The following is a 21,979-nucleotide window of genomic DNA, read 5'->3' on the forward strand; positions in this document are numbered from 1 at the left end:
CCAAAAGAGAGAGGCAAAAAAGAGCAATACCTGGAAACACAGAGCTTGGCCCTCAGACGGATCAGGCGGCTGCAAGCCAGTGGAATTACGAGCTGACTTTCCATTGTTACACCCTCCTCCTGCCAGTAAATGCCATGTCCTTCCCTGAGGAGAAAGGCCCCTTTGCTTTCTCCTGGCCAGTAGTGTGTCCCTGGACTAACTAGCTCAGTTGGCAGAGCAGGGCCACTGCTGCTCAACAGTAACAACTGCTTGCTTGAGGCAGATTTCTTTTACCATCTTTGCGAATAAATATTTGCCCCAAGGAAACTTCAAACCAGCTTCCCACAGCCACTTGTTTGAAGATAGACACAGACATAATCCACACACATGGACACACACAGCACACCTTGTCCAGTGCAACCCTCTGCAATGAACTGATAACAGTATTTAGTAGTTTTATTTGCTATTTTTTATTCCAAATATGTTGTTACAGTCATATTTTGATTAAAAAAACACATATAACTCTTTACAACTAAACCCCTGGATAGCCAAAACAATTATTTTTGCACTTCCAGGCATGACTGCTGCCACAGTTAATTTTAAGGGTGACTTGGATTGTTAGTTACTATTTCTGAACAGGGAGTTTGAATCTCAGAGTCTTGTGCTAAAGCTTGTAGAAAGAGGCACCCACCTTTTCTGCTAAGGAAAGCAAGTTCTTTCACATCTCATCTACTCTGCCCTGGCTGACTTCCTCTCTCAGAAGGGCCACCTCACAAGTCATGTGCATGAGTCGTGACTCCAGCCGGGCTGTCTCTTTGATGTCAGCACTTCGGGTGCCCTCAAATTCTCCACCCTGCAGATTAAAAAAAAATTGAGAGGAAAATAATGGCTCCTAGAAAACATGGAGAATTAACAGTGGAAATTTATTTCAAATAGGGAAAGTGAAGCTTGCCAAGAACCAGGACATACCCATGACTTTTCCCCACTTTAGTCAGAACTATGTGAAAGACTGAAGGTTCACTACTTAGACTTCCTCCCTGGTACAGAGCAATAAATCCAGTTCTCATTGTAATGCTGTTACATGATTGTAATATGACTGTTTCCATGTAACAAAGGAATATTCTTTTAATTCCTTCAAGGCATATTTTAATTAGAAATTAGTTTGTTTCAGTCTTAGAAAGCAGCAAAGTGAGCAATTGCAGAGATGGTAAGGTAATTCAGCCTGTCCACTCCTAGCCCAAACCGCTGACTGCAGAGCAGGATGTGAGACTGGGGAGCTGGGGAGGGCCACATGATCACTTACCCATTTCTGAACAGTCCCAAACCTGCAAGCACTGCAGTGGCTACAAGGCTCACCTGACCAGTTGTCAGTGATTCCAGCTCAGTTTCAAGCTGATGCTTTTCATGGCAAAACCTGTTCAGCTGGTGCAGCTTGCTGGTGTTTTCCCTTGTCAGCTTTGCTAGCTGATGCTGCAGGACCACAATTTTTTCCTAGAAAGATGTAAAAAGTCAATCTGGGAGGAGAGAGGACAAAAAGTGTGGAGTGGGGAAGAAGTTCTAGGCACAATGTAAATGTCACAGGTAAACAACAGACTGATCCTGCCACACCACCAGGCAGGATCTGACGCACAGTACCTTTAGTGCCATGTCATCTTTTTGTTTTTAATATATCTAAATTACAAATGCCTAAGTAAGTAAAGCAGTTAGGCAAAAGTGTAAGGAAAAGAAAGCTATTACATACATAGTATTTCTGTACCCTCCTGTGCCCTTCTGTAAAGGCAGCATAAGTGTGTTGCCTGCTTGCACCACAGCAGCTGAGCCTTAGGCCCCACCAAAAGAAGACATGAACTTTTCAGACTGCACAGATTGGCACCCCAGGCATGAGCCAGAGCCTGCTCTGTACTCAAAGTCTCTCACCAAAGGCAGTAAGAGAAAGCAGGAGGTGCTGAATACCACCTGAGAACCAGAGAAAAGCACTCTGCAAGAGCTTCATGTAGGGAATGTGTTTGAGGAAAGCAAAACAGAGAGATCAACTACCTCCATGAAAAATAGGATGTGCACCAGCAACTGGAGCAGAGGTAGTAATGATGATGGGAAATCGGAGTTGAACACTATGGTCTATTAAGGATAAGTGAAAAAAAATCAAATATGAGCAAGTTGACAAAAGATTTTAGTGTAACTTTTCAGTCCCCAGGAAAATGAAGCCTTAACAGACCATCACAACACGTGTCTTCTTCCTCTTCCTGCTACTTACCTCCCATTCTTTGAGCTCCACAAAATGCTCGTACTCTTTCTCCATTATTCTCACTTTCATCTGCTCCCTAGGTATATTAACAGAGTGTACTTGAACTTCTTCAAAATCAACCAGCCGACCAAACTTCTCCATCATCAGATTATTGCACCTCTCCTCCAGTCCTAACAGAGGGACATGGGCACAAATGGCAGCACTGTCATTCATTGGTTTACAAGAATTTCTGCCTTATCTCAGCTTTTTGTCTGAGCACTTTGGTATTTGCTCTGTAATAAATAATTCACATAAAACCACACAGAGCTCACAGCTGAGTCATGCCATTTGTCCTTGCCCATGATGATGCCTGTGTGGTCACTAAGCCGGTCCTAGTAAACCACTCTCACACCACAGGCTGTATAGGGCCTTTGCAGGTCTGGTGGTGCTAGACACAACTTTGGGTTTGCCTCTTGGGAAACTGTTTTGAATAGGCCTTGTTTCCTTCTTCAGATGTTCCAAAGGGGAGGAAATTACCCAAAAAAGCTTATGTATCTTTGGAGAAACTACTTTTATCCTAGGAGTTCTGGTTTACAAGCAGAAATAGCAAACATGTGTCCAGACTTCCAGTGTCTCATCCTAGTCAGCTCTACTTATACTAAGTTCCCAAATTGGCACAGCCTGATGACTGTGCAATGCTGGAAAACCACTACTCCATCAAAACAGTCTACTTGATCTGTTCTATTTTCTGCAATTACTCTCTGTGACATCCATGCAAGTATAGAGCCAGATGCTGTGAGTTACCCACAGCCAGTGAGAGGGACAGAAGGAATATTAGCAATGCTGTATTGTTCAGAGTCTTTGTTACTCACCTTGAATCTCCATCTCCATCTCCTTTTTGTCCTGGATAAGCTGCTTATGTTGCTCCTTGGCCTTCTTATGAATCTCCCTTTGCATTATCTTTTCATTACGTAGGTCCACAATTCTCTTTTTCAGGTACTGCAAGGACTGATTGGTAAATACTAAAGTCTGGGAGAAATCACGGGGCATCTCCCCATCATCCAAGCACTGCACCTGCAAAAGCAGCCAGAAATAAGCAAGGCTGGCTTTACTTCTTAAGGGCGATGGAGATGTCTCTTCATATAAAATGTGTGAGCAATAGAGAGTTAATGAGTGGGGTGGGCATGGGCACAACTCGTTTTTTAGGCCAGGGAATTGTGTGAATGAATGCATTGTACCCAATCTGGCATTATTGAACTGGGCAGAATTCCCATTAATTTCAATACTTTTTGGGGATTTTTTGATTTGTTTTTCTGGGGAGGTGTTTCATTTTTTTTCCCCCAGGAGAATGAATATCAGTAATTATGGACCTGAAAGATAATACCATGCCAAACCTATACAGCACTTGAAGACTATGCACATTTCAACTATAGGCCAGCCTGCCTGTCCTTACCTCATTTCTGTCATTACAGGAGAAGGGAAAAAAAAGGGAATTCTAGAGGAAATAGCAGCATGAAGTTCAGTTAATGGCACTTCCTTCCCAGGAGACTATAGTGAATCAGGAACTAAGAGCCCCAAAGAACAGTAACACTGTTGTTTAGTTGTACACAGGCTACTCTGCATGTGCAGATGCACAGCATCTTGAATTACCTGATGGAGTCTCAAAGGCACAACTACATCCAGCTCATTCAGTTTGTGCAGCTTTTCCCACTGAAAGGCCTCCAGTTCCCTGTTTTTTATGTCCAGACTGGTTTCTATTTCTTTTGCCTGCAGAAAGACAAATTGTGGACAAACAAAATCCTGTGATACTTAGAATACACAAGGCAACAAGGTTCTGTTAGAGTTCCTGATCCAAAGAGGAAAAAAGTATATAAAAATGTGGGTTTATTTAAAACTACATATAATAATTTAAAACTACATATAATAGGGGAGTTTCATAGGCAAACCCAAGGATTATCTACATATATTCAAGCAAAGTTCTAACCTGAATACCTCTGCACAGGTGTACACTTGTGAATGTCTCCTTAGAGCTGCTCTGTATGTATCAAGAGACAGCTGCTTTGTTTAGCATCTAAAACACTTGTACATCTACAGAGCCTGCAAGATAATTTTTATTGTGTTATGCCTGGAAATGCTTATTGATTCTGCATGAGAAAGAAACAATTCAGACTCAAATGTCATGCCCCAGGGTGAATATGTGGCAGCTGGCACTTAGGAAAGCTTTTAAAAACTAAAAAATTGTTGTATGTTAAGCATGCTTGATGGAACATCTTTGAGACAAAAAAAGCACAAGACTTGCACAATGCTATTTCGGTAGCACCCTCTCTCTTCCAGATAACCCTTCAAAATAAGATATTTTTTAACGAGTAGAAATCAAATTTCTTAATGAATGCAAGAGTTCAAAAAGGCAAAATGGAAAATTTGTACCAAAAGTTTATTCAGTGGTTACCTGTGACAAAGAGCAACGGAAAATAACTAAAAGCAAAAGAAATAGATGGAAGAATAGAATTTTTATGCATTTATTTTAACCTGGATTTGTGTTAGGGTAAGTATTCTTCAATCTCTGTTCCTGTACACACACACAGAGGATAGGCCACACCACACCATGTGTTTCATCAGAACCAGAGAATCCAGTTCCTGCTGCTGCATGAGGTTAGACAGCTGGGAAGGAACTGATCTAAAGCCTGGATCCAGCCCCATGAAAGCTAGGGTTGGACCAACTAGATTTACCCTTTCCAGGTGACCCATGTTGAGCTGCCTCCTGCCTCTGTGCTTCCACAGATATCTCTTCCCAAACGGAGGCCTCTCGGAGAGTTACGGTTCTGTTTTTAAGTCTTAGACCAGCACTAATCACTAGCACTACATTGAACATGCTGATGCTTTCTGAGAAAACACTAAAATACCTTTATGGCCAAGGCATTATATTCCTTTTTGAGGTCAGCAGCAGCTTTCTTCTCCTCTTGTAAAGCTTTCTCAATGCCTATGCGCTGCTGCCGGAGCTGGATGGTGTTCAGAAAGAGATCCTCACTGCAGCCTGAGAGGGAAAGGGTCAAAGAAGAGCTTACTTTCACTGTGACTACTCTGGAATTACTGATTAGAGCTGGTACCTTCTCCTGCTGTGCACATTCCCAGCATTGCCCATAATAACACCATGGGTTTGGTTCCCTAGAGCTTCCTTAAACATAAACCCATGGGCCACGTGCCTCCGTGAACAGGTGACTGTCTTGGATGGATCTTTTTCTTCTTTACATTCAGTCAAGGCAGCTTGTTTCCAGAAGTCAGATTAAATGCATCAAAGCCAGCATTAAAGGCAAGTGCTCAAAAATGAGCTTTTGTAAGCAATGCAGTTCCAGTAGTTAATATGTGTTGCAGTAAAATCTTCAATTATGTGCGCACATAGTTGTTTCTCCATAGCCCCCTTCACTATAAATTATGAACTTGCTGTAGGGATCATTTATAGCTCTACTTGTAAACAAAGCTGTATTTCATGGAACCTGTGTCATGGTAAGGAAGATACGTGAATTTCTATCTAATACTGTGATTTCAGTAATGCTTAGCAAATGCATAATTATGCCCAAATCAGCAGGCATAATAATAAAAAAGAAAGCCCAATAAAGGCAAAAAAAAATCCACATAAAGGGACAAATATGAAGGTACTAATGCAACAGGTAATTACCCTATTAAATTAGCAATCTGGACGTTTTAAGCGAGAAATAAAAATCTTTATTTCTTCCCAACATTCCATTGAAAAATGAGATGAACAAGGAGTTAATAAAAAATTCAATTTGTGGAAATGATTTTAAAATCCAATTTAAAAAAAAAAGGGAAGGCAAATTGTTGGTAAGTTAGAACTTGAAAATGAAGCAGTGCTGTTGCACGGTCATTGACACATCACTCAAAGATTTAAAAAAAAAAACACAAAACAAACATCTGAATTAGTTAAGCTTGTACAAAAGAAAAGGAGAGAGAAAGATTGCCTGCCTTTTTTGAATGCACAAATGAAGAGGATTCTGCAAAGTAAAGGTACTTACTTTTCAGAGCAGCCTAGCAACAGGCAATTGCTGCATAAATCCACGAGGTGGTAACAAAGAGCTTCAATTACCAGTATGAGGATCTCCTCAGAAATTCCCTGAACAGAGAGGGATCCAGCCAGGCCACGCAGCTGGTTTCCAGAGAGCGCAGCCATGCCACTGCTCCAATCCAAAAAGGAAACTTTTCTCTCCAGATAACAGCCATGAATGCTGTTTACCCAAAATAATTAATTCTTAGTGCTTAGTTAAGTTTTATTTTTCCAAACTTTTTTAATTAGGGTAGTCTACACTACCAGCAGTTTTATTGTCTTGACCAAAGTTTCCCAGGGAAAAATGCTGCACACAGAAGGGGTACACAAATTCCACCCCTTCATGACTTTACCATGCAGTGAATAATTTTAAAAATCTGTGTTTTCTTTCCAAACACATGATGCTGCCCCTAAAGCTAAACAACAAGACAAGGAAATAACAGCTTAGGTACCTTCTGGGCAAACTGAGTCATCAAAGACTATGCGTTCAGATCCACCATTTTCTTCATCAGTCTTTAAGTCAGGCTTTTCATCATCCTCCTCTTCATTCTCATTTTGTTCACCTGAAAGAAACAGGCACTGGCTTGCAAAATGCTCCAGACTCACCAGCCATGCATTATGCCAATGTGCTGGTGAACACAAGCCCAGCAACCCATGAAAGATCACTCTGGTAATATGTGAATCCAGGCCCCTTGTGCCTATTGCTTTGATCTGATGTGATGTTTTCACAGAAAGGAAAAAGAAAAAAGGGAAAGGGAAAGAGCAAGAGAGAGAGAGAGATCACCTAGTAGTAGTACAGGCACAGATGCAGCCCATGTTTTTGGGACTTATCTTCAACATATTTTCTCTCTTTATAGGTGTTAGGAACTTGAACAGCGTGGGTTTAGCATTCTACCAGAGAGATTAATCAACCAAGCAGAATATGGAAGCACAAATCTGTCATAAAACATCACCATTGCCTGCACTTTTTGCTAATCATGTCCCACTGGAAATCAAAAGCCATGTCAGAGAGAGCACAAGTATTTTAGCTCAGTAGGACTGCCTAGCTTTAACAGCTTAAAACTGAGTCACTAAGATGAATGAAATCCTTTTGTAATAGGTTTAGTCCTGTGAGTAATAGATGATTGCAGATTAGGTTTATGATCTCTCATTAGTCAATGGACAGATTAAAGCAGAATGCCACAAATGTGACAGACTAATCACTTATCCATAGCTCCCATTGATAAAGCATGGGAAGCACCTATTTAAAGCTGTGCCTCTTCCTCTTACCAATTACCAGTCCTCGGTATTGACTTACAGGATGTAAATTGCAGGAGCTGTTATCAGACCAACTGCATCATAGTTATCATTCATAGAATTACATCATAGTTATCATTCAAGATGACAGCCACAGAAGACATTGTCAGTCTATAAACAAATCTGGGTAGATTTGACCTACGGGCTTTTGAACTGACTGGAGTGTTGTGTGTACTCAGGGCTCCAGCTCAGGGTTCCAGCTAGACCGAGAGACGTACTTGACCACACGGAAATATGTATAACAAATCCATAAAGCAAAAAGAACAAAATCTCCAACCTGCTTTTCTTCTTACTTCTTCTTTTTCCACATACACAACTTCCTTCTTTAAAATATCTGTCAGAACATCAGCAAATTCATTGTTTTCTCCAAGGGATGCTTCGAAGCTGGCATAAAGAGCTTTCTCACGTTCCTCAAGCATTACAATCTCAGACTTTCTATCCTCCATTTGTGCAAGGCAGCTCTTCAATTTTGACTAAACAAACAAAAATCTCTTTCAGTTAAAAGGTACAGCTCATGTGTACCTATATAGGATGCATTTGTGAAGATCTGGAAATGCAAAACTTGTCTGTCTCTCTTGATTAAACCCATGGTTCAATCAAGCATCGCCTAGGAATATGTTCTTAAAGGATGTGATTAGTCACTTATGACATATCATGAAGGATCTATTAAAATACAGATGTTAAGATTATTAAAAAATTAAGTATTGGAAGTTAGAATGTCACTTTAGGACACGAAACAGATGGGGACACTGGATTTTCCAAGGCAAAAAAAGACTTTTAATTTTTGACTCCAACATTTATAGATTTCTAAAAGTGACAGCGGATTGGAGGGTAACAGTGACACTATCACTCTCCAATGAGACTGGATAAACTAACAGTCTATCAAATTTCTTTTCCTCCGTAAAAGAATGCGAAACAGTAAGTTATTTACATAAAGTGTGCAAGAAAGTTCATTACAAGAATGTAAACATCTAGAAGGCTTAGAAAAACTTAAAAAACAGGGCGACATCAGAAGTGACCATCCTATTAGGCTGATCATCAACAGTTTTTTGTTTTTCAAAATTTAGCACTAGTCACTGGATTGGTGCTAAAACAAAGCCAAGGGATGTCACCATTTAGTTTATGGTTTACTTTTGTTTCAAGCCATGCACTAATGGTACTGTTAAATTTAAATTAATGTTACATGTGATCTACTTACATGTATGTCCTCCTGTTTACTGATGATGGCACAAATTTGCTCCTCAAGAAGGTCCTCATGTATCTCAAGTTTCTTCAGGATAAGCAGCTCTTCGCAGCATGTGATGCAGCGCAGATCAGCACTTTTCATCTGCACATCCATCTTCAGTTTCTTGTGCCGCAAAAGGCGGAGTTCAGCATCGAAGTTGATCACCAGTGTGTTGATCTGGAGCAAAGTAGTGTGAAATCAGAAACAGGAAAAGTATTTCCAGTGCAGTTAAACATGCAAAGCCAGAGAAGGGAGCAGAAGGGAAAAATTCTCTCTGCCAAATCAACAACTCAGAAATGCTATTTCCTAGAGAGTAGCGATGCACTTTGAAACACAAAGTTAATCCCAAGTCTTCGGCTTTGTTCTCAGCATAATAGTAAAAGAATCACCAGGGCTTCACAGGAATCTTTCACTGGATCCCCTCCATCCCTGGAGTATTTTAGTCTTCAGAGAATGTTTTGGAGTAGTCTGCAGTTTACAGTAGTTTATATAACAATCCCAGATCCATCAATAAATAACTCTTCCGTCTTGACAGACTTCTTTTGAAACAGCTGCCAGCTCTTCACTTAGACATTTACAGCAAAATAAGTACTAGCAGCTGCTAACATTAACTTACAGGTGTGTGATGTTCACAGCAGAATTTGGGTATTCCCTCATAACCTTCATACACATAAACACAAGGGTGTCTGTGCTGAGGCAGACCAAAGAATCAATTCCCAGTAGCAGATATTAGAGGAGAGATGCTAAGAAATGGAGCAAACAAGCGAACAGTGGCATACCTCTGCTATACAGCTCTCTTAAACTCTGACTTAGGTGCATCCTGAGCTTGAAGCAGTATACTTGTGTTCAACAGCTTTGAATGGATTTTTTTCCACACTATCAAATTATAGCTTCCTCATGTTCTAGCGCTGAGCTCCAAAGCTTAGCTAATTGTTGGACAGGAAAACTATTTTCACTTGCATGCTTCAACCTTTCTATGTAACCATTTCATTTGATATCTCTCCTTCTTTTAGGACATGATTCATACTCTCCTTTTCTATGCTATTCAGAATTTTATCACATCTCTAAAACCATTTCAGTTGCCTTTTTTGCAGGCCAAAGATACATTATCCACTTAGATGTACCTTTTAAAGAATGTTTTCCATGACTAAGCATTTTGGTTACTCTCTTTTGTACCTTTTCTAATCCTACAAAGTAATTTTTAGACCAGAAAGTTGAGACTACAGTTATTGAAGAGCTGAGAACATGAATCTACAAAGTTGTAGTGATGCTGCTTTTTAACTCTGTAATTTTTCAAGTTATGTCTAACATTTTACTTTTCTTTTTTTTCCCCTTTTTTTTGGCCACTAAGATCACAGCTTCATGTCACAATCAGTAAGAAATCTAAGATATCTTTCAAGTGATAATAGTCAGAACACAGGTTATAGTTATGGATTTATACTGATTTCCACTGTAAATTTGCAATAGTTAGCATTTTCTGGGACTGCAGAAGGGCAAGACTAGCTGCAATCCTGAGACTGAAGGGGTTTTGGTTTCATTTATGAACCAGTGGGATTTTTTAATCTGACAAAAATAACTTTCAATTTCCTACCTTTTTAATCAAGGTCTCCTGCAAGTACAGATTTTTTATCTTCTCTCTCATTAAAATTTCCAGTTCCATTTCTGTTGGCTCTACTTTCTCCATCTCATAAGCCTCCTGCTTCCCTGTGACCACAGCTGATGCATCTCCAGTCTGTACCATGGCATCACCCTCTTCCACAGGAGGAGTTTTTAGAAACACGTGCCTAAATGCGCGGAACGAGGCACATCCTTCCAGCGGCTCCTCCTGCTCTGCCTTGGCCTCCTGCTCCTCTTTGAACTTTAGGAGGACGTCACTGCTGCACTCAACTATCTTTTCAGGAACCTCATCTGGGTGTAACTGAGGGATCGGGGGAATAGGAAGATGTTCTGATACATCTAAGTTTGCCTGTATGGATTTGACTTCCTTCACTAAACTTTTGATTTCATCAATAGTAGAAACCTTGAGATCCCTCAAAGACACAATCTCTTTGTTCATATTCACTTTCGTCTTATGGATCTGCAAAGGGAAAACTATTTTAGTAGGATTCTCCACCACAGGAAGCAGTCTTACCCAACTCAGGAAGGCTAACATTAGGATTATTAAACATTCTGTGATAATGGGACACTCTATTAGTTGACTCTTTTTACATAAAATAATAATTGTGATCTATTATCATTAGATCTATATCAATATAGATCTATATCAATATATATATATATCTATAGAAATCGATCTATTTGATCTATCATCATTAATATTCTTGGGAGAAACTTCTCTGATCTTTATAGAAGAAAATAACACACCATCCACCTGAAGCAACTGGAATTCCTCATCTGTATAAACCCAGAATTTATGACAAGAACTATTCCCTTTGTTTGCTCTAATGAATTGGGTTAATCACTGGCTATCTGACAGCATCAGAACTACAGAATGAGACTAGTATCACTCTTTTGCACTCCAGCCAAATACAATTAAAAACTATTCCTATGAGAAGGATAGGGGGGAAAATCACAGGGAAAGCAACAAAAATACTGCACAACATTTGAACTTATTGTGTCTTCAACGTTGAAAGATGCGTGGTGACTGAAGGAGTTCCACCATAGCAAGGTGGGTACAAAAAACCTGGTTTCTCAGGAAGATTCCAATTCCAGGAGCAGCGACTGCCAAAGTGCAAATACAGAGAGGCCACACTAGAACACTTGTCCTCACTCATATCCCTGTTTTTGTAAAGGTATTTCATGGCCCGGGTTATTTAGCTCAGTGTTTTTACTAGATTATAAGACTTGTAATTAAAAGAGACAGATGTTCCTGCTGAAACACAAGTAAAGGTAAATTCTCTTTCTGGAATGATTCCGTTTTGGGTTTGCTGAAACACAAGACAGTTCACAAGAAAAGGGCTGATTTGTAACTAAAGCTTACTCAAAACAGCCAAGGCCTATTCCCACACTCACTTTCAATTCCTTTAAAAAAATTTCTTCAGTGATTAATACACTATCCTCACTTCCTCTCAAAAAATGGGGCTATATACAGTTTTACATACCAAGTCTTCCAGGATTGCAAGCTGCATCATCTTCTTTTCAGTGTTTATACGCTCATCTTCAGTGAGTGTGTAGTTAGTGGCACTCTTCAGCCTGTAACATCCTATAGTCTCCCGTGCTTCTTTGATGTCCTCAGCATCTTTGGAATTCTCATGGCTACGTCTAGGTTTGCTCTTATATCTGGTAGGTACAAAATAAAGCTGAACTTCAAGACAGAAAACATACAAATGAACAGTCACTTCATACCCTCTTACTTGTGCAGCAAAGTTTGGGAGGTGAAAGACTGATAATATCTCTTTCAGAAAAGAATGGCTACTTTGGAAAGAATATCCTGGCACATTTAAATGAAAATCCCAGATATTTTTTCCCCCCTAAGAACTCTTAAACAGCTCTGCCATGGGAAAATTTAAACCTTCACACTCAGACTGAGTTCTGGGTTAAGTGAGCACATGCTGCTATCAATTTCAGGGAGCCACACATCAACAATCTACCAGTCTGTAGCACAGAATACTTGATCCCACACTACATTGGTAAACACTCAATAACCTTAAAAGCTTTGTATTCTGACTCTACATTGGTCCTATTCCCTGCCATTCATCTCCTAAGGAAGAACTTTTGTACTTCCATGAGCATAGAATGGTTTGGGTTATAAGGGACCCTAAAGATCATCTCATTCCAGTGCCCCTGACATGGACAGGGGCACCTTCCACTAGACCAGGTCACTCAAAGCCCCATCTAACCCAGCCTTGAAAAAGTGGTCATTCAAAGATAAGGCTTAGGTTAGATATTTGGAAAAGGTTCTTCACTCAGAGGGTGGTTGGACACTGGAACAGCCCTCCCAGGGAAGTGGTCACAGCCCCAAGCCTGACAGACTTCAAGGGGTGTTTGGACAATACCCTCAGGCACAGCGTGTGACTCTTGAGGCTGCCACATGCAAGGACAGGAGTTGGCCTTTGATGGTCCTTGTGGGTCCCTTCCAACTCAGGAAGGAACTATGATTCTGTGAAAGATGTCCTGTCCCCTTTTCCTGCTGCTCAAGATAAAGACCAGCATGATGGAGCTGGATGACATATCACAAACACTCCCATGAAGGCTGAGACGCTAAGACTGCTGACCTAACCCAGCTGTTACAGTGTCTGCTCCATGAGGGGCTGGCAGGATTCACTTTGAGTTGACTGTAATGGTGTAGGTGTCCCTCAGTCATGAGCAATTTAGACACATTTTACTCCCTATCTGAAAATACAGCTACCGAGCTGGATTCAAATTTGATAATATTTTACAGGAACCATAGAAACTAAATATATTCTAATGCTCTCTCGAGACTTGGAAATACATGAAAACTCATCTGTTTTAATTACAACCCTTAGGAATATAAAAACCTAAGCAGGGAGATTATAGTGCCATGTGACACCTAAATGGCATTACTAGACCTCAACAAGAAGCAGAACTAAAAGGGAACAGAGTCCAGTTCAAAACTCACAATTCATGCCATTCTGCCCTCCTCTTCATGATCTTGGCTTTCAGTGCATCATATTTCTCAATGAGCCTTCTGATTTTCTGACGTCTGCTTTCTATATAACGCGTGGTTGGCTTTTGGATGTCTGGTGTCTTCAGCCTTTCAGCCTCATTCTCAAAAGCTACACTTCCTGAAACAAGATATAACCATGTGAAAATGTAATACCATGCAGCACAGTGCAGTTCCAGCCACTGGAAACTCCCTCGGACAACTCCTGTAGAACTGATGTAAATTAGTTCCATTGTAGTGGATGTTTTGTAAGTATTCGGGTTCTTTGACTGACTTTTAGTCACATTCTACCCACACAGCTGACAGACAATTGCTGAGATTGATCTAAACATGGAAAACTATGTTTGAGTGTTACTTTGTACGTAGGTACTAAAAAAACACATTACAGCTATATTTCTTTACCTGCACTTACATGTGTATTTTTAACTTGGACTCAGGAACACAAACTGAGTTGAAAGACAGAAACCCTATTACTGAAATATTTAAATAGTTATCATTACCTCTGTGCACAGGGCTTGTCTCTCTGGAGATCTCCTCTTCTGCTTGTTCTGCCTCTTTAAGTCCTGTCCATTTCTCTTTATGTACTGCCCCCTTGCTGTCCTCCTGTTTCTTATCTTGGGCGTATTTCTCAGACACTGTTAGAAGGCTGTAGGTCGAAATCTGATGATTGCTTTGAATAGCATGAACAGTGAGAGTAAATTCCAGAGAGTCCTGAAACCTGGAATCACAAATTAGACAAAACTGTCTGATGTCAGTGGGCACAACATACCATTTTACCTTGACCAAAAGGGCATGAATAGTGTAATTTACTTATTGCACATGCAATCCTTACATATAAATCCACAAGTCAGTAAGTAATTGCATAGCAGAATGACATATGACACTATCTACTGGCTTTTATGCAATCTAAGAATGGAGATGATCAAGAATAAACACATGAAGACTTTTCCCAATATTGAAACTTATACCAGGTTCTTCATGAGAGTAATTTTCATCTTCCACTAAGGACTTGTCAAAAACATGCTCATTCTATCTTTTTTCCCAGTTACATACTCTGTGTACCTAAGGTGGTTTTTTAATTGTGTGTTTATTTTATTAATTAATGTTTTGCTCTTACCTAGATCTATGAAAACCAACTCAAAATGGACCTCATGCCTAAACTTTTGTTCTTGAGAAAGTTTGTTTTGTAACTTCAAATTGTATAGAGAACATTGTGTTAGCAATGACATTAAAATACCTGACAGACACACAACATGTCTTAAAAACAGGCAGTCATTTCCCAGGTTGTTTTTCAACACTTCAGTAAGAGTTCTTGGTTCTTATTGAACTTACTGGTAAAACCCCAGGCAAATAGTCTCAACCAGCTTTCTTCACACAGAAGTGAATCCAAATGAAGTAATTTCCTTCATTTGACTATCTGCATTTTTACCAAAGATTCAATAGAAGTAATTACAAATAAATATGAACATATACTCTTGTGTATGTCCCAAGAATAAGTAAGATTCTTAAATAAGAACAGAATCATAACAGAACAGATTAAATACTGATTATATGAGAGAGAGAGAAAAAAAATCACATTCTTTTTTCTTGTGGGAGGTACAACTTCATAGACAATTAACCCCATGGAAGGTCAGAAGAAAAGTGGTAATTACTGTTTTTGTAGTTTCTGCAGTCCAATGAATTGTTTCTCGTGCTCCCAAGCCAGCTGCTTTTGCACTAACTGGATTCTCTGTAGTGTCTGCCTGTCCAGCTCTTCAAAGATCCTACGGTCCATCTCAAACTCCTGCAGGAAGACAGAAAACCCAGCATCACATTATTTTGGCTACTAGATCTTCATAATAAATATTTTTACCTAGGTGCCTTAGTTGCATGCACATCAACACTATCCTTTATTTCAGAAGCTATCTCCACAGAGAACCAAATTATTTTCCTGTGCTTCTTGATTGGCACAAATAATCAGCTGTGATTAAGCTGTGATTCAGAAGTCCATCAATTTATATATTCTTAAAACTACCTTAATCCAAAGCATCGGACATCTTTTGCCCCAACATGGTATGTAGCAACATTTTAGAAGGTGCGTGTAAATGTAAATGATCCTAATAAAAGCCAGGTGTACCTCTCTGTGCAACTGCATGTGCTTGGGCAACTCCTGATTCTTTTGAAGGAGCAAAACAAAGTCTTGTCTCAGTGCACTTAACTCCTCTCTTTTCTTATTTTTCTTTTCTTCAGCTTCCTTCATTTTCCGTTCATGCTCCTCTTTCTGCTTGTATTCCTCAATACTGAAAATGCATAAAAAGGAAATTATGTTATCTCAATGCAAGAGTGGAAAGGTTACAGTTTATATGACCTTTTAGATTTCCTTGATAGTCTTAAATTCCCAGTGAACTCAATGGTTCTCAAGGTAACTTAAAAAGGAATAATCTTCCTGTATATTTACACACTCTTAACATCAAGAGGCTTTGACTTTTTGCTGTCTCTGTAGTACGAAGTTAACTGCCTCATAGTATGATATTTGAATTACTTCCAGAGAAAAATAGATGAAATGGAGAGAAAGCATGAAAAAACTGTGTGTTTCACAAATAAATGACCCAAATTTTGGGTTGATCAATTTGTCCCTCTTCTTTGTAGGCAAAAAGAAATACATGTGAAAAGAGCTACCAACACTTGAAAATCCTTTTCATCATTATCTATGCATCTCTTACTTGTAGGCATCAGGATCCTTAATGTCTTCAGTAGCCTTCTCCTTCTCAAGACCTCTCTGGAATAAAAACATTGTCTTGTCTTTAAACAAGCAGTTATAGTTCAGCTTTCATAAAGATTAAGACAGAGCTTTCACCACCTCTCACAAAAACAAAAGAAATCTTCATTTTCAATATTACTATCTGGCCTTAAATATTACGTTGTAATGTTTCAAGCAGAAAAAGCAATGAAGTTGGTTTATATGTAAAAAGAACTAATGAAACATTAGGGACAGAGAACACAAATCCTATAACCTCCCCAGTGGCATAAATCATTACATCATTGCTTGTCCTAAGTTCACTCTGTCCCATACCATCTTTGGTTCTCTACCTCCCAGCCCAGTTCTCTTGTCTCCCCTCACAGCCACATTGACAGAGTCAGTGTGTCACGGGCTAATTCCAAGTTACTTCTGTAATTAGTCTGGTTGGCTTTTGCTGACTGCATAATGGATTCACAATTATTAGCTGTGAAGAATGGCAGATGGATGGACATTGCAGTAGCACAAGCCTCATTTCCCTAGGCAATCATTCTCTGACAAAAGAGGGGGGACTATCACCCAACAATTTAGCTGTACTTAATTGATCTGTAATTTAACTCAATTAGTTTCAGATGATTTGTATTTGATTCTCTAAGAATCTCATTAAGTTTAATGAAGATAGAATTTTTTAAATCTTTCACATGACTTAAAACTAGAACAGATACTTCATGAAGATATACTTTGAAAAGGAAAAACTCTATTAGAATGTTCATTAAGAAATGTTGTTAGCCTGAACAACAGAACTGACCATAAAGGTCTTTATATAGAGCTACTTACATATTTAAAACTATAAATCTGAACATATGCTTATAATTGTATATTAATAACTTCTTGTAATATTGGAGTTAGTAAGGCTCTGATATCAAAGGTTCTAATCATTCACTTATAGAAAGTAACTCTGGCTCTATTCTCAGTGCCATAACAATTTAGCTAAATTACCAGAATCACAATTTCCTCTGTCTCCGTTGCCAAGCATCCTTCAAAATGTAGTTACTAACCAGTACTAAAACATATTTAAAAGTTTAATTTGTTTTATGTTGACACTTTCAAGATTTTTTAACACTATTGAATATATGGCCACTGTAACATTTATTGTGCACAATGGCATTTCTTTACTCAACAGGTCTCACTGCTTCTTTCAAGTTATATTTATTTAATTCAGACACTCTTAAGACTTTTTAAAAATTCAATGAAGTCTGAACATTTTAGTTGACATCCCTCTTCCTGTGCATTATCAGTAGAACTGCTTCTGAGTTCCAGCGTCATCCATTTAAATGTGCTAAAGATGATCAGTTCTGCAGTGAGCGCAGGACACCTGTAAATTCATTACTACTAATGCTGCCCAAGAGTGAAAGAGCAACAGCATCAGCATCATGTTGTGCTCTTTTGCAAATGTAAAAAAATCCATTGTGAATTTTAGATGAATGGAACTAGATGTATAGAGAAAGTACATATATGATATTTGCCAATAGTATTTCTAGAATCCCCATCCAGAGCAGAATCATACTTTACTGGAATTAAACCCAAGAAACGTATGAAGTATGAGAAATCCTTGCAATTTTTAATTCCAGGAATATGCATGACTACACCTTTGAGTGGGAAAGCACTAGCAGAATATTACGCATGAATAAGACATACTATGTTTATTTGGAGAAAAACACAAAACACTGAGTAGGAAGAATGCAGTCCCAGAGCCAATTTATTAGGGAACATTTTGTAAGAGCTATTCTTCTAAATAGCTGGGGAAACTTCAGCTTTTGCTGTGAAAGATCTTTAAGAAAAATAATTGAACCACGTTTGCCCATCTGGATTGCTTCATTCCAAATAGGCCTAATTCAGTGAAAGAGGGTACCAACTTACCCTAGGAGGGGGGATCATGACTTTTAGCTCTTTGGGAACCTCTTCCTCTGACAAGAGGTCAAATGTAAAAATGTTTCCATCTCCACCACAGGTAATCAGACACCCATCATCATGGCTACAACAGATCCCCCGGATCTGCCCATTATCGTTGTCGTGCACATTCAGGTACCAGTAGTCCTTGAGGGCACCCTCAGAGATGCCTTCCTCCTTGAGAGGATAGGCACGCAGGGAGCCATCCTGCATCCCACAGAACATCAGCGGGGGCTGGGTACTGGTAAATAAACAACAAGAAAGAGTAATAGCAGCAACTTCTAACAAGCAAGCTCAAAATATTGAAAGAGCTGATCTCATTTAATAGAAATCACTTTCCCAAGTCTGGAAGCTGAAAGCAAAGTATTTGGATCATTTAAAGTATATGTGATTCTACTATGAAGTGTTTTGCAGCTAATTGGCTGCACTTGCTATGTATCTTAGAACTACTCTTAGCCCTGAGCTGGGCAGTGTAGCAGACACAAAGTTAAAAACGAGAAAAGCAGATTTTTAGCCCTTGCTCCCCATTTAGTACAGATGGTGGTGAATACAGCCAGCAGTAGATTAAACCCTGAATTAAACCTGCCTCCTTTTGATGCAGAACATGCATATTCTTACAGAGAACCTAATATTGGGAGTCTGAAAAGAATCCAGCCTTTCCATTCATACAGTTCACAGAATGTCCTGAGAAGCCTATATTCTTAGCACTAGAGGGATGGACTGACTGCTCCATGTTCTAATTCTCTTTGTTAACTATGATAAAGAACTGCTGTTCTGTTGATCACTATATGCAGGGACTTCTAAGGGTTCTCCTAGAGTTCTACAATGTAGGGTGGTTGAGTTCTAGTCCGTACTTACTTAGAAATCCCACTTTTTCGTCTTTGAAGGTCTTTTCAAATTATTCTATCGGACACATGGCTCAGCTATGTCCATTAGGAATTTTAAGTGAAACTCAGTACCAGGAAAATCAGAGAGAGTTCGTGTATACTAGAGTTGAGCCACAATTGAAAAGGGACAAAGGAGCATACACTCCCCCTTCCAAGTTAAATTTCATCAAGCTTTATCCCAGAGCTATTTCTTACATTACAGTATTTTACCAGAAGGAGATTCGGTGAATGGGATTGTTCTCAGTGTTCTTCATAGGAATCACTTCAAAAGGTTCATCCTTCCTCTTCTCAGGGTCTTCTTCGCCACCATGTGAGAATTCGCAATGATAGAGAAACCCTGAGTCGTATCCACCCTGAAGAAGAGAAGGACTATAAGGAAATGGTGACAAAAGAGAACTGAAGCAACTGACCAGGAAAATGCAAATTTCAGAATAATTCTTCCTTTCCTAAGGACCTGTGATAGGTTAGAAAATGCTACCTCCAAACACCTATAGACCCTATTTATCCACAGACAGAAGTCTGTCATGATCTCTGGCATTAAAAGCCATTCTACCACTATGCTAAAATTCTACCTTCTGCTTGTGAGGGAACAGCTCAGTCTTTGTGCCCATTCAGCCACCACCAAGAAGGGCACCTACTGGATATTAACCAAACAATCTGAATCAGAGTGGTACTACTGGTATACTTCACAAAAACCAGTGAAACCAGTCAAGGATGAAAGGAATTGGATGTCCTAGGGATGACAGGTTTCAAAAGGAAAGGATGTCACATCATGCAACCCAATCAATACGAAGTAAAAACTGATTTACCAAGGAAAGCCAAAATTTTCCAGGTGCTGAATAAAAGCCACAGAGGATGGGACTGGGCTCCTCTGGTATGTAGACAGGTGGCAATGGCTCCTCTTCAGCTTCTTCCTCTTTAGTTTCTTCTACCTCAATTCCCAGCTCCTTTTGCTGCTTTATCCATTCAAGCCTTGCCTTCTCCTTCTCTTCCTTTTCTTTCTCTCTCCGAGCAATCTCATCTTTCAGCTATTACAACAAGCAGAGAAACACCAAGACATGAAACCAAGGCACTCCACACATCACTGACTGAAGGAGTCTCATACATGAAATCCAAGGTGGTCCTGGCATTATACATACAAAATATCTACAGAAATCTCCTGTCAACTTAGCAGAGGTCAACCAGAATTCAGGGGACTCGCCAGTGAAATTCCCCCCTTTCCCTCCTCTGAAGTATCTACTCTTGCTCCTTTGAAACAGAAATAATTTTGAATGACAAGTAGATTTCAACATTTTTTCAGAGAGATTATTCCAAATCTTCACCACTATGCTTACTCCTGCAGAAATCCTAAGTCTTGTCCCCTGCCTGCCCTGGAGAAAGAAAAGAACTGGAAAGCTGAACTCGAATAAGTTCTAGTGCATGATTGGTATGGAGCAAAACAGAGAATCTGTAATTGACTTAACTTCTGAACAATGAAGGAAAGATTTAGCAAACCTTCAAAATTCTCTTCCATCCAAGCCTACTATAGCATAAACAAATACCAAACATTCTCTGAAAGAATAGCTTCCTAAGAAGATATTAGATAGCTGAACCAGCAAGCCCTTAAATATTATCAGCTGATCTTTGTCTAATATACCTTTTAAAAAATCTCCTGTTCTAGAGATAGGAATAATAAAAATTACTTTTTTTATCACCACCCTTACTGGGAGAAATCTTTCCTTGCATTAGAACATCCTTTTTGTAACTTATTAATTATTTATCTAATTCCAAAGTAAAAAGAGAGCCATTAATATTCTTTCTCTCTGTAGAAACATTTTTTATTTTTAGTGATTGTTTCTCAACATTATTCTTCTAATTTGACTAAAAAACAAAAAGAAAACCAACCAAAAAACAAACAAACAAGAAAACCAACAAAACTCAATACATATTATTTTAATCTTTCCTTTCTCATGCATGCTTTGTGATCATTCTTATAGGTATTGCTGTGAAAAAGCATCTAGAGATCTTGCTCCTGCATGCTGACTTCCTCCAAATTACAACACAAAATGAAGCTTTGCCTGACCTTCAGTAATATAGGAGCAGTTAACAGAGAAGGCAGAGAAATCACAGGTTAAGAACAGAACGAGAGAGGCTGTTGCATTGTAGTGGATTGAGTATGGAACTGAGAGCCTGCTCACTGGAGTTCTCCTTCTGAGTCTAACATCAGCTTGTTTTTTAGTTTCACAAAATTAACTGTAGCTGTGACTTGACATAACTCTATTCCTTTGGCCCCACACAATCTTTTTAAATACTAAGTACCATTCAGAAATTAAATGCACACCTTTAAACGTAAAAGATTTTTTAAAAGCCAGAAACACTGCTAAAAAAAAAAAAAAAGATGTTTCATATTTGCTTCAAGGTGACTACCTGGCAGTTTAATAACTGTTGAAAGAAATTTCCTATAGGGTGAATATCAGCCACAAGAAATAGTGCTTTTTGTCAAAATTACCAAAATTAAAATATTTTGAGAACTAATGCACTACCTTTCCCTTTCTCTAATGCTGTCTTCTAATTATAATCAAAATTCACATCATGCTTTCAGTGTCATGTAGGTTTGAATAAACCAAAAACAACTTGTAATTTCAAGCCACAAATGGCTTTCACCTTCCACTCCTTTTCAAGGAGCTTAGCAAAAACCCTGTGATGACATACAGGGACTAGAAACTCTTCTGTGTAGTTTGGTCACCTGGCACAATGAAGAAGATGAAATTCTGCCACAGGAGAGTTTTTTACCTTGATTTGGGATTTAACACTATAAAAATGGAAGTACTGTGTTGGCAGATCTACTATGTGATAGGTGGTCGCTGTATACAGCTTCCCATGGTGAGGGGCAGGAACCTGGACAGCAAAGCCATTCTCACAAAGGATGAGCAGCGTGCTCTTGTCCTGTACAAAAACACAAAGAATGGGGCAGATGTATAAATGGAATCGAGACAAACGGGAGGAAGAGTTGGTTAGGCAGATGCATAGGCATAAAGC

General features: G+C 39.2%; 1 protein-coding gene across 1 annotated transcript in view; it reads right to left on the bottom strand.

Annotated features, from left to right (window-relative positions):
• Window positions 1-509: 509 nt before the first annotated feature.
• CFAP44 (cilia and flagella associated protein 44) overlaps window positions 510-21,979 on the bottom strand; it is a 41,280-nt gene continuing 19,810 nt past the window's right edge. Inside the window, exons 14-33 of the mRNA XM_063148312.1 lie at window positions 21,734-21,886; window positions 19,771-19,989; window positions 19,172-19,314; window positions 18,045-18,315; window positions 16,111-16,166; window positions 15,525-15,687; window positions 15,061-15,191; window positions 13,909-14,126; window positions 13,364-13,529; window positions 11,886-12,063; window positions 10,376-10,861; window positions 8,758-8,961; window positions 7,837-8,032; window positions 6,716-6,826; window positions 5,107-5,237; window positions 3,854-3,970; window positions 3,076-3,277; window positions 2,234-2,394; window positions 1,336-1,470; window positions 510-832 (exon numbers count right to left, since the gene is read on the bottom strand). Of these exons, the coding sequence (XP_063004382.1) occupies window positions 698-832; window positions 1,336-1,470; window positions 2,234-2,394; window positions 3,076-3,277; window positions 3,854-3,970; window positions 5,107-5,237; window positions 6,716-6,826; window positions 7,837-8,032; window positions 8,758-8,961; window positions 10,376-10,861; window positions 11,886-12,063; window positions 13,364-13,529; window positions 13,909-14,126; window positions 15,061-15,191; window positions 15,525-15,687; window positions 16,111-16,166; window positions 18,045-18,315; window positions 19,172-19,314; window positions 19,771-19,989; window positions 21,734-21,886 (3,576 nt within the window). The 3' untranslated portion in view covers window positions 510-697. The remainder of the gene's footprint in view (window positions 833-1,335; window positions 1,471-2,233; window positions 2,395-3,075; window positions 3,278-3,853; window positions 3,971-5,106; window positions 5,238-6,715; window positions 6,827-7,836; window positions 8,033-8,757; window positions 8,962-10,375; window positions 10,862-11,885; window positions 12,064-13,363; window positions 13,530-13,908; window positions 14,127-15,060; window positions 15,192-15,524; window positions 15,688-16,110; window positions 16,167-18,044; window positions 18,316-19,171; window positions 19,315-19,770; window positions 19,990-21,733; window positions 21,887-21,979) is intronic.

This window comes from Melospiza melodia, chromosome 2, assembly GCF_035770615.1.
Source record: "Melospiza melodia melodia isolate bMelMel2 chromosome 2, bMelMel2.pri, whole genome shotgun sequence".
NCBI lineage: Eukaryota > Metazoa > Chordata > Aves > Passeriformes > Passerellidae > Melospiza > Melospiza melodia.